At 39.8% G+C, this 13,039-nt stretch overlaps 3 protein-coding genes across 5 annotated transcripts in view; all 3 read right to left on the reverse strand.

Moving 5' to 3' along the window:
* LOC113113620 (protocadherin alpha-C2-like) overlaps positions 1 to 13,039 on the reverse strand; it is a 148,362-nt gene that overhangs the window by 113,657 nt on the left and 21,666 nt on the right. The window contains exon 1 of one of the 3 annotated variants that reach the window (XM_026279931.1): positions 10,302 to 12,849. The exons of the other annotated variants lie outside the window; for them this stretch is intronic. Within the exon in view, the coding sequence (XP_026135716.1) occupies positions 10,302 to 12,707 (2,406 nt within the window). The 5' untranslated portion in view covers positions 12,708 to 12,849. Of the gene's footprint in view, positions 1 to 10,301; positions 12,850 to 13,039 lie in introns of those variants that run through there. 3 annotated transcript variants of the gene reach the window in all.
* On the reverse strand, positions 4,305 to 6,868 carry LOC113114337 (protocadherin alpha-8-like). Its single transcript, XM_026281248.1, has one exon. The coding sequence runs from the start codon at positions 6,699 to 6,701 to the stop codon at positions 4,305 to 4,307; it is 2,397 nt and encodes a 798-aa protein (XP_026137033.1). The 5' UTR covers positions 6,702 to 6,868.
* LOC113114338 (protocadherin alpha-2-like) lies at positions 7,236 to 9,749 on the reverse strand. Its single transcript, XM_026281249.1, has one exon. The coding sequence runs from the start codon at positions 9,612 to 9,614 to the stop codon at positions 7,236 to 7,238; it is 2,379 nt and encodes a 792-aa protein (XP_026137034.1). The 5' UTR covers positions 9,615 to 9,749.

Here is a 13,039-nt window from a genome sequence, read left to right on the forward strand (position 1 = left end):
AGCATTTTGATTCATCATGAGCGGAGCTGATTACTAATGTATTATTGGAAGGCACAAACTACTAAAACAAGGACTGGCACCGATTGTTATCTGTTTAATTTAGAGTTGGTTTTTTACTACTTATTTTATATGAGGTTTTAATGAATTCTTGAACTCAGCTGGAAGTGTGTTTTAAGTGTGATAAACGAATGACGAGTGAGTCTCTTTTTGTTAATATTTGTGGGGAGTAATGACCTAGCATGGTATTCATGAGAATGAGGAATTGTTGAGTTGGTTGTTAAAAGTGTTTTGTTTTGTTTTAGGTTTTTCCCAGGCGGTTGCACTTGAGAGACAGTGGGCGCACGTGTGGTGTTTACTTTTAGTGGATGCAGTGGTTTGGTGTGCGGGTGTCACATAGGTAAATGCTGTGGTGATGTAGTGGTTTGTTTTGGAGTATTAGGTCTTCACTCCACTTGTACCTCGATGTACTGCCTGGGTTGGTTTATTTTGTCTTTTCGATTATGTGTTTTTATGCCTATCAGGGACTTGTGAAATAAAACTGCTCTGTAAAAGCGTTTATACCTTAGTCCTCACTGCTGATTTATTCTATATACATGGTTTACCTGGAAGCTCATTAACTGGGCTAGGTTACAATCTGGCGTAGTCGGCAGGGTAACCAGCGGTCTTAATGTTATGTTTTGTAAATTCAGTGTGAATTTGATTTAGTCGTAAGGTTGATGTAACAGATAACAATCGGTGCAAGAAGAGGATTCATTTGTTGGGGTGAACCTGGATTGGAGCAACATCTAAGACACTAAATTTCTTTTCCCTCTACCCAACAATTTTCTTTACACTAACTGTTGTTCATCAAGGATTGTTGGATGGCTGATGACATGGAGCAGCAACTCTCTGCACTAAGGGAACAGTTGGAGGCACTTCAAGCCACTAATGAACGTTTGCTGAGAGAACGGTCCGCTCCCCTGCAGCCTGATGCCTCTCGGCCGAGTACCTCCACTGGACACCATGTGCCTGTTGAGAAAATTGTGTTTATCCCTAGAGAACGTAAATGTCCTAAGTTTTATGGTAATGATGAGTTAAGTAGTGTTACGATTGAGGACTGGGTGGAGGAGGTACGAGCTTATATTGAGGACAGAAATTGTACAGTGACTGAAAAAGTCCAGTTTTTATTAGACCATTTGGGTGGGGAGGCACGAATGGAGATTAAATTACGTCCACGTAGTGAGAGAGATGTACCTGAGAGAATCTTTAAGATCCTTACTGATATGTACAGTGGCCGTAAATCTTATGTGAAGTTACAACAACAATTTTTTGATAGAAAACAACGGGAGGGGGAGACATTGTGTGAATATTCTCATGCACTTATGTATTTAATGGAGCTGATTGTAAATACTAATGCTGACTGTGTCTCTAATCCAGATAGGGTTGTTCGAGACTAGTTTGTAGAGCATGTGAAGAGTGTGTTCTTGCGCCGTGAGTTGAAAAAATTAGTACGGCAGACTCCTACCATGTCGCTGTGGCAAATCAGTGAGGACTAAGGTATAAACGCTTTTACAGAGCAGTTTTATTTCACAAGACCCTGATAGGCATAAAAACACATAATCGAAAAGACAAAATAAACCAACCCAGGCAGTACATCGAGGTACAAGTGGAGTGAAGACCTAATACTCCAAAACAAACCACTACATCACCACAGCATTTACCTATGTGACACCCGCACACCAAACCACTGCATCCACTAAAAGTAAACACCACACGTGCGCCCACTGTCCCTCAAGTGCAACCGCCTGGGAAAAACCTAAAACAAAACAAAACACTTTTAACAACCAACTCAACAATTCCTCATTCTCATGAATACCATGCTAGGTCATTACTCCCCACAAATATTAACAAAAAGAGACTCACTCGTCATTCGTTTATCACACTTAAAACACACTTCCAGCTGAGTTCAAGAATTCATTAAAACCTCATATAAAATAAGTAGTAAAAAACCAACTCTAAATTAAACAGATAACAATCGGTGCCAGTCCTTGTTTTAGTAGTTTGTGCCTTCCAATAATACATTAGTAATCAGCTCCGCTCATGATGAATCAAAATGCTTGTTTTAGCAGTTTGCATTATGCACTGAATCAGCTCGCCCCCTGAACAAACAAAGAGCCCAGCTTCGTTCACCTTCTCATCTTCTGATCGTTTGGCCTACTTTAAATAAGCGGTTTCACCTGGTCTTGTTTGCTTGACAATTAGTTCTAGCACCCCTACCAGTCATGCCTCACCCAATTCTTCCCCAGGTCCTAGTGTCCCCCTCTCTGCCACATATATATTAAAGAAACAATTTTCCTTGCTTCACAAACCACCACAATAACTTTAATTAGACAGAGAAAAAGATCAAATTTCCATTGCCACTCAGAAATACATTGCTGTAAAATATGAAAGGCCTGTTATGACAATAGAGCAATAAAACAACCATGGGCTAGGAAATTATGCAACATGCATAAAAGGAAAGCAATGACAAACTGCTCTATTCCTATTTTATTAGTACTTTATATACAGTACAGACCAAAAGTTTGGACACACCTTCTCATTCAAAGAGTTTGCTTTCTTTTCATGACTATGAAAATTGTAGAGTCACACTGAAGGCATCAAGGGCTATTTGACCAGGAAGGAGAGTGATGGGGTGCTGCACCAGATGACCTGGACTCCACAGTCACCAGACCTGAACCCAATTGAGATGGTTTAGGGGTGAGCTGGACCACAGACAGAAGGCAAAAGGGCCAACAAGTGCTAAGCATCTCTCGGGGAACTCCTTCAAGACTGTTGGAAGACCATTTCAGGTGACTACCTCTTGAAGCTCATCAAGAGAATGCCAAGAGTGTGCAAAGCAGTAATCAAAGCAAAAGGTGGCTACTTTGAAGAACCTAGAATATGACATATTTTAATTTTTTTCAAACTTTTTTGTTATGTATATTATTTCATATATAATTCCACATGTGTTAATTCATAGTTTTGATGCCTTCAGTGTGAATCTACAATTTTTATAGTCATGAAAATAAGGAAAACTCTTTGAATGAGAAGGTGTGTCCAAACTTTTGGTCTGTACTGTATATGTGAACATACAGTTTTGTTCAAAATTACTCAACCCCTCAGAGACTGCAGTACTTTACAAATACAAGCTTTTCTGAAGATCCAGGATAAAATAAAAAATGTATCTATAACAGTTCACTGGCATATTAAAAGTGATATTGTCATTATATAATGTAATACTTTTGAGTTATAAGATTTTTTAATAATACTGCTATGTATTATTAATATTATGTATATTATGTACATAATTATTCAACCTCTATTCAACATTGCTGTTTTTAAATCACTTATTTGCATGGTGGGGAATAAAACGGTCTCAAAACACAATTAAGCTTTTAGAAACTCTATTAAAAACAGAATTAGCTTGAACCGTTACATATACAGTTAGCCCATGCATGTGTTGAAGTTGAGTAGCAACTTCTCTTGAGTAGCAACCATCTCCATCCTCAAACTTGGAGGTGGATCAGTCCTGTTATGGGGTTTCTTTACTGTAGAAGGAAGTGGAAATCATGACTGTATGAAGGACATCATGAATTCTTTAAAGTGTCAGGCCATTTTGACAAGAATTGTGATGCCTTTGGTGCAAAAACTGAAGCTGATGATCAATGGACTTTCCTGCAGGCCAGTCATACCAAAGTACACATCCAAATCTACTACTGCTTGGTTCAGGGATCAGTCATAGAATGTACTTGAGTGACCTGTTCAGTCTCCAGGCTTAAATCTCATTTCAAATATCTGGTTGAATTTGAAGAAAGCAGTGGCAATGTGAAAACCAAAGATTATCAGTGATCTGAAAGCTTTTTCAGGTGTTGAATGGGTCAAAACTGTAGTAGAGAGGTGACAGAAGCTTCTAAACACTTACAGACAGCGTTTATTGGAGATTTTAAAGAATAAAAGATTCTGCCCAAAGGGGGTTGAATAAGTGTGGACATGAATGTTTAGAGCCAATTAGAATTTTATCATGATTCATCAATGTTCCATTCTCAGAATCACTCAAAAGTGTATTAACAAACCTTCTTAAATTGATTTCATAAAATGTTATCCTCCACAGCAAATTGTCTTGCAAGTCAAGGGGGTTGAATAATTTTGAACACAACTGCCCTCCTTGTATATATATATGTATATACAAGGAGGGCAGCCAACTACTGCCTTAAGGTTGTTTGGTAGAACAAATGCACAAGTTATTTGCTTACCTATATATATTACCTATATAACACAACCTGGAATTAAAAGAAAACAATATAAAATATATTATTATCACATCTTACCTCTCCAGAACCTCTCCTCCTGCGATCTGGGATCACTAGAGTATTTCCATTACTGCCTGGGACTATAGTAGAGCCGATACTCATTCTGGGTCCAACTAACATGTAGCGTTTGTCTCCAGATCTGTACTGGATGCTGTGACACAGAGTCCCGTCATAATTTGTATCCTGTAAATACTTGGATGAATAGTCTGTCGATTTTGAGCACTGCATTACAACCAACACGATGATGCTGATGACAAAAAGCACCGACACCGAGCCCAAAGTGATCATCAAATAAAATGTCATGTTGTTTTCTTCCTCGTCTTTTACTGTGTTTTTCACATCAGAAGCTGCAAAAGCCTCTTTGGGCTCCACAACTTTGACAATCACAGTCGCTGTTGCTGAGAGAGAAACGTTCCCATTGTCTTTAACCAGTATGACCAGTTTATGCTGGGCCTCGTCTGTTTCTGTGAATGAGCGAAGGGTCCTTATCTGTCCTGTGTAGCGGTCCAAACCAAAGAGACTGTGGTCACTAACTTCCTGCAGTGAAAATAATAACCAGCCGTTGTATCCTATATCTGCGTCATAGGCCCTGACTTTAGTCACCAAATGACCTGCGTTCACATTACGAGGAATCTCTTCCACACCCTCAGCAGAACCGTTAGCGCTGACTGGATATAAGATCACTGGAACATTGTCGTTCTGATCCAGAATAAACACGTTCACTGTCACGTTACTGCTCAGAGACGGAGATCCAGAGTCTGTAGCGAGAACATGGAACTGGAACGTTTTAATTCCTTCGAAATCAAAACTTTTAAGGGAATGAATAACCCCTGTTTCTTGATTTATGTTCAACGATGAGGTTATCCAGTTTTGTGTCCCTACACCTCTGTTTATTTGATACGATATCAAGGCATTTTCATTCACGTCTTTATCAGATGCTCTTACTGAAAATATGGAGGCTCCAGGAGCATTATTTTCAAATATGTAAAGCTCAAGGAAATTACTAGAAAATTCTGGCTGGTTGTCATTCACATCTGCTACTTTGATGCTTAAGGTTTTGATAGATGATAAGGCCGGCTGACCTAAATCTGTTGCTGTAATTGTGATGTCATAATGGGGCACAAGTTCACGATCCAAACGCCCCTTTGTCACCAGCGAGTACATATTATCTTGAAAAGATGGTTTCAGCTCGAAAGGAACATTCTTTGTGGGACTACATACAACTTTACCATTAACACCAGAGTCTTTATCTGTGACACTAATCAGCGCAATTACTGTTCCAGGTGTAGAGTCTTCAGCAACAATATTAGATAATGAAGTCAGCTCAATTTCAGGCTCATTATCGTTTATATCTTGTATTTTTATAATAACTCGACCTTGAGCAGAGAAAGGAGGCTGGCCTTTGTCTATAGCCTGCACATCCAGTTTGTAAACGTCTGTTTCCTCAAAGTCTACCTCGCCTTTCACCGTTATTTCGCCTGTAATGCGATCCAGTTGAAATACGTCATAAACTTTGCGCTTTAAAGTTTTACCAAGCGAATACTCAATTTCACTATTTGAGCCCTCGTCGCGATCAGTTGCCGTTATTTTAATCACAGTCGTTCCGACCTTGGCATTTTCCTGTAAACTGACAGAATATGTGTCTTGACTGAACACCGGGCGATTATCATTAATATCTAATACGGTAACGTTGATGCTAAGGTTACCTGATTTTGGAGGGTTTCCACCATCGAGGGCTTTTAAAATTAGCAGGTGCTCTGACTTATGTTCGCGATCGATTGGTTTCTTCAACACTAAAAAGGGGATTTTTTCCTCATCGCTGTTTCTGATGTCTATCTCGAAATTTTCATTCTGACTCAATTTATACAAACGAACAGAATATGGCGAGGCATCCTGGTCTCGTGCTGCGTGCAGCTGGAAGCTCGTTCCTATAGGGGTGTGTTCTGCAATCTCGAAATGTTGACTCTGTTCAGAAAAACTAGGATGGTTGTCGTTTATGTCTGTTATTTCTACTGCAACGTTGTGAATTTCTAAAGGATTTTCGACCGCAGTTTTTAGATTTAATACGCATGCACCGTTCCCTTCACAAAGCTCCTCTCTGTCTACGCTTTTATGAATATACAATTCGCCATTGTTCTGATTTACCTGGAAAAACGCGTCTTTAGAACCAGAGACTATACGGAACCGTCTGTCTACCAATGTACTCACGTCAAGTCCAAGATCCTTAGCAATATTTCCCACAACCGATCCCTCTTTCATTTCCTCTGGAACGGTGTATCTTATCTGAGCTGAAACCTGCGGTCCAAAGCAGAGAAGAAAATAGACAAACAAAGCAATCCACCAGTTCTCCCATCTGCGCCTTTGTTCATCCATCGTAAAGAAATCCTTTAAAACAGCTTAAAACAAGTAACGATGGTATTCAGTGGAAATTTTCTATTTCCAGATGCATCATTCTTGATTGATTAACATCGATAACATTTTAGAACATTTCCTATATTTCCACTTCTCGCGATATACTCGTCAGCTGCTGTCACAGTTAAACTGACCGACACAGCTATGCGCACCACACATTGATAGGCAGGGTCAAAGCTTTACTTTATATCCTAATGTAACACTGACACCACATGGTATAGAAGGAGAAATAGTAAATCTAAACTGTCACGTAAAAAAAATAATGCTGATCAACTCAAGCCATAAAATTAGAACAAAATGCACAACAAGCCATCATTATGCTTCGACATGGTGGAAAAAAAAAGTCAAATATTTATATAAGTATTTTTACAAACAAACTAAGAAACGAAAGAATTGCTGCTAGGCAAATGTGATACATTTCAGCACCATGGACAACGAATATCAACAATTACAATTCGATGACAACACGCCTGGGGAAAGTTTTGTTTAATATATTTAATGTATTCTTACCTCTCCAGAATCTCTCCTCCTGCGATCTGGGATCACTAGAGTATTTCCATTACTGCCTGGGACTATAGTAGAGCCGATACTCATTCTGGGTCCAACTAACATGTAGCGTTTGTCTCCAGATCTGTACTGGATGCTGTGACACAGAGTCCCGTCATAATTTGTATCCTGTAAATACTTGGACGAAAAGTCTGTCGATTTAGAGCACTGCATTACAACCAACACGATGACGCTGATGACAAAAAGCACTGAAACCGAGCCTAAAGTGATAATCAAATAAAATGTCACGTTGTTTTCTTCATCGTCTTTAACGGCGTTTTTCACATCAGAAGCTGCAAAAGCCTCTTTGGGCTCCACAACTTTGACAATCACAGTCGCTGTTGCTGAGAGAGAAACGTTCCCATTGTCTTTGACCAGTATGATCAGTTTATGCTGGGCCTCGTCTGTTTCTGTGAATGAGCGAAGGGTCCTTATCTGTCCTGTGTAGCGGTCCAAACCAAAGAGACTGTGGTCACTAACTTCCTGCAGTGAAAATAATAACCAGCCGTTGTATCCTATATCTGCGTCATAGGCTCTGACTTTAGTCACCAAATGACCTGCGTTCACATTACGGGGAATCTCTTCCACACCCTCAGCAGAACCGTTAGCGCTGACTGGATATAAGATCACTGGAACATTGTCGTTCTGATCCAGAATAAACACGTTCACTGTCACGTTACTGCTCAGAGACGGGGAACCAGAGTCTGTAGCGAGAACATGGAACTGAAACTTTTTAACAGATTCAAAATCAAAACTTTTAAGCGCATGGATAACGCCACTTTCATGGTTAATACTGAGAAACGAAGACATGTCACGCTCTGTTCCATTTCCTCTAGCTATCTGATATGAGATCGCGGCATTTTCATTCAGATCTTTGTCTGACGCGCTCACGGAGAATACTGATACACCAGGAGTGTTATTTTCCACTAAATACAGCTCGAGGGGATTTTTGACAAACTCTGGTTTATTATCATTAACATCAGCCACCTGCACAGTAACAGTTTTAAAAGAAGAGAGAGGTGGCTGACCTAAATCACTGGCTTTGATTATTATTTCATAATCTGTGATTAATTCCCTGTCCAAGCGTTCTTTAGTAATTAAAGAATACATGTTTTCCTGAACAGATGGCTTTAACTCGAACGGAACATTGTCTGAAAGACTACAAACAACCTTCCCATTAACACCAGAGTCTTTATCTGATACACTAATCAGAGATATTACAGTTCCAGGTTTTGCATTCTCTGAAATTGTGTTAGAAAGGGACGTGACGTCTATCTCGGGATAATTATCATTTTCGTCTGTGATCTTTATAATGACTCTGCAGTCAGTGGTCATCGGCGGCTGACCCTTATCCGTGGCCTGGACGGTCAATCTATGTATCTCGTTCTCCTCAAAATCGATTGGCTCTTTAATCCGAATTTCGCCAGTTACGCTATCAAGGCCAAATATTTCATGAACTTTTCGTCTACTAGTTTTTCCCAGAGTGTAAATAACCTCCCCATTTAAACCCTCATCAGAATCAGTGGCGTTTACGCGTGCCATTACGGTCCCTATAGGTGTGTTTTCTGGAAGCGTTACTGAATATATATCTTTACTACATAGAGGGCGGTTATCGTTGGTATCAAGAACAGTAATAGTAATATTCAATGTACCTGACTTTGGGGGGATGCCTCCATCCACAGCAGTCAACACGAGTCTATGCTCTGAATTTTGCTCTCTGTCTAAAGGCTTAAGTAAGACTAAAATCGGATTCTTTTCCTCTTCGTCACCGTCTCTCATTTCTAGCTCAAAAAAATTACTCTTTGCTAATTTATAAAACCGAATAGAATGACTTCCAATGTCAGGATCTCTTGCAGTTTGGAGCTCGAAACGTGCACCTTCAATCGTGTTTTCAGCCATTTCAAAATGCTGTTCTTTCTCGGGAAAACGAGGACTGTGATCATTCACGTCTGTGATTTCTACTCCAATATAATGTATTTCAAGTGGATTTTCAACGGCGATTTTCAGATTTATCAGGCACACGCTATTTCCATCACACAACTCCTCTCTGTCAATTTTCTTACTCACATATAATTCACCGTTGTTCTGATTAACTTCAAAAAGAGCGTCTTTAGATCCAGAGACGATTCGGAAACGCCTGTCCACCAGAGTATTCACATCAAGACCCAAATCCTTTGCGATATTTCCCACAACAGATCCCCCATTTACCTCCTCTGGTATAGAATATCGTATCTGAGTTGAAACTTGCAGCCCGAACCTCAGCAGCAAAGAGAAACACAAAGCAATCCACCAGCACTCCCATTTGCGCCTTTGTCCTGCGGCTTCCATCGTTTAAATATTTCTTTAAAAAATAATAATAATACAATTTCAGATCGTTTGCACGAGTGAACTACTCATTCATGTCAGCGTGTATTCATTGTAATATAGTCGCTTTAAAATAAAAGAGGAAAATGGTCATATCCAGCTTCTCGTGATATATAGCTCCCATTGCAGTGAAAATGAACAGAACAGCCATGCGCACCACATATCAATGGGCAGGGCAAAAATCTCTCCCGAATATCCTTATGTAACACTGACACCTCATGGTACATACAGGTAAGCATGAATTGTTATATATGCCACCGAGGGAGACCATAAAATGACTGCCCGTCACTTACAGAAAGGTCTGAACGAAATGTTTTAATAAATGACGCATATCCTTATTGCAACATGTCTATTATACAATGTTTCAAATGGTAAAACTAAATAATGAGATTTGCACTTTCCCGACAAACTATGATAGGAAAGATTATTATTCTACAAAGGTGAAAAATTTCAGCACCATGGACAACGGATATTCATTCCAACGTTGAAAACTTAATTCCAAACCAGCAATAAATAAAGTATGCGCTTATTTGTCAGTATATAAAATAACACATAGTATAAATATATAACCCGATAAATAAATAAATAAATCACATTTTGAGGACAGTAAGCCTGAGAAGGTGTTGTTTAATATAACTCACATACTCTTACCTCTCCAGAGCCTCTCCTCCTGCGATCTGGGATCACTAGAGTATTTCCATTACTGCCTGGGACTATAGTAGAGCCGATACTCATTCTGGGTCCAACTAACATGTACCGTTTGTCTCCAGATCTGTACTGGATGCTGTGACACAGAGTCCCGTCGTAATTTGCATCCTGTAAATACTTGGACGAATAGTCTGTCGATTTAGAGCACTGCATTGCAATCAACACGATGATGCTGATGACAAAAAGCACTGAAACCGAGCCCAAAGTAATGATCAAATAAAATGTCATGTTGTTTTCCTCCTCATCTTTTACGGTGTTTTTAACATCAGAAGCTGCAAAAGCCTCTTTGGGCTCCACAACTTTGACAATCACAGTCGCTGTTGCTGAGAGTGAAATGTTCCCATTGTCTTTGACCAGTATGATCAGTTTATGCTGGGCCTCGTCTGTTTCTGTGAATGAGCGAAGGGTCCTTATCTGTCCTGTGTAGCGGTCCAACCCAAAGAGACTGTGGTCACTAACTTCCTGCAGTGAAAATAATAACCAGCCGTTGTATCCTATATCTGCGTCATAGGCTCTGACTTTAGTCACCAAATGACCTGCGTTCACATTACGGGGAATCTCTTCCACACCCTCAGCAGAACCGTTAGCGCTGACTGGATATAAGATCACTGGAACATTGTCGTTCTGATCCAGAATAAACACGTTCACTGTCACGTTACTGCTCAGAGACGGAGATCCAGAGTCTGTAGCAACAACTTTGAACTGTCCAGTTTTCATCGTTTCAAAATCAAAACTTTTCAGCGCATGGATAGCTCCAGTTTCAGAATGGACATTCAGGAATGACGATAAATCGCCTTTTGTTCCATCATCCCGAATTATACGATATGAAATAGCAGCATTGTCGTTAATGTCTTTGTCAAGTGCGCTAACAGAAAACACTGATGCGCCGGGTGGATTATTTTCAAATAAGAAAAGCTCGATAGGATTCTGAGGAAATTCTGGTTTGTTATCATTCACATCTGAAACCTCAATGCTTAAAGTCTTTACTGAGGACAGAGGAGGTTGCCCCATATCACTAACAGTTAATAAAATGTCATAATGAGCAACCAACTCCCGATCTAAAGCCTTTTGCGTCACAAGCGAATACATATTTTCCTGGAAAGAAGGTTTTAGTTCAAACGGAGTACCCTCAGAAAGACTGCAGATTATTTTTCCGTTAGCACCCGAGTCTTTATCTGATAAACTAATCAGTGAAATAACAGTTCCTCGTTTAGAATCCTCGGGTACTAGATTAGATAGAGATGTTACCTCTATTTCTGGTTTATTATCATTTACGTCAGTAACTTTTATTACTACTCTACAGTTTGTAGTCATAGGAGGCTCTGCGCTGTCTGACGCTGTGACGTCAGCTCTGTATACTTCTGTTTCCTCGTAATCAACATCACCTATGACACGAAGTTCACCTGTATTCTTGTCTATTTCAAATGTGTCATACACCTTTTTCTTTAAGTTGCTCACAAATGAGTATATTATATCACCATTCTGTCCCAGATCTGCGTCTGTGGCATTTACTTGTAGTATGAGACTCCCAACGGGAAGATTTTCAGTAATTGTAACTGAGTAAACATCTTTACTGAACACAGGTCTGTTGTCATTAATATCAATTACATTTATGGAAATGTTCATAATGCCTGATTTCGGTGGATTTCCACCGTCTAGAGCTGTTAACAATAAGTGGTGCTCACTATGTCGCTCCCTGTCAAGGGCTCTCTGCAGTTTAAGAATAGGGATCTTGTTGTCCTCTCCGCCATCTCTGACTTCTAATTCAAAATGTTCGTTATGACTCAGTTTGTATGTACGAAGGGAATTTGCTCCAGAATCGGGGTCGCGAGCTGCAAGCAACTGAACATCAGCACCAATTAAAGTATTTTCTGCTATCTTTAAATCCTGTTCTTTCTCGGGGAAAACCGGTGCATGATCGTTGATATCTGTAATCTCAACGCCTACATAATGAATTTCTAGTGGATTTTCGATAGCAATTTTCAGATTCACATAGCAGACATTACTGTCTACACAAAGCTCTTCTCTGTCGATTCGGTTTTGAACATACAACATGCCATTGTTCAGATTTACCTGGAAAGGAGCATCCATTGATCCAGAAACTATACGAAATCGCCTGTCCACTAATGTACTGACATCAAGACCCAAATCCTTTGCAATATTTCCTACAACGGCACCCTCTTTGACCTCCTCTGGAACAGAGTATCGTATCTGAGCTGAAACCTGCTGTTCGACGCAAAATAGAAAAACGAGGCACATAACAATCCACCAACACTCCAGTTTGCGTCGTTGTCTTTCATTCCCCATCGCGAATATTGGAATGATTTGTCCAACAGCTAAACAGCACATTGAATGGCGTGCATTTCATGTGTTGTACAGACCTGGAAATCTAACCAAAAATATGGCCCTGCTCTTTAACACCAACGTATGTCCGTGAGTCTATCTTCTGAACAGCACGCTCACACAAGCCTCTCCAAGTGAGGAACAATGCCTTTCACGTCATCACAAGCAGATCGGTTCTCTCGCAACATTGATGCAGCACTGACACCAGGCGGACTTAAGTGTATAGCACATTCTTAAAGAGATACTCCGAGCACTATCGAAGAAAAAACTCAGAAAGAAAAGAAAAATGAATTATAACACAACCTGGAATTAAAAGAAAACAATATAAAAATATATTA

This window comes from Carassius auratus, chromosome 14 (genome assembly GCF_003368295.1).
Source record: "Carassius auratus strain Wakin chromosome 14, ASM336829v1, whole genome shotgun sequence".
Taxonomy (NCBI): Eukaryota; Metazoa; Chordata; class Actinopteri; order Cypriniformes; family Cyprinidae; genus Carassius; species Carassius auratus.

Bases quoted from the DNA above. Each gene is read 5' to 3' on its own strand.
- LOC113114337 (XM_026281248.1), bottom strand. From the start codon at position 6,701: ATGGATGAACAAAGGCGCAGATGGGAGAACTGGTGGATTGCTTTGTTT.
- LOC113114338 (XM_026281249.1), bottom strand. From the start codon at position 9,614: ATGGAAGCCGCAGGACAAAGGCGCAAATGGGAGTGCTGGTGGATTGCT.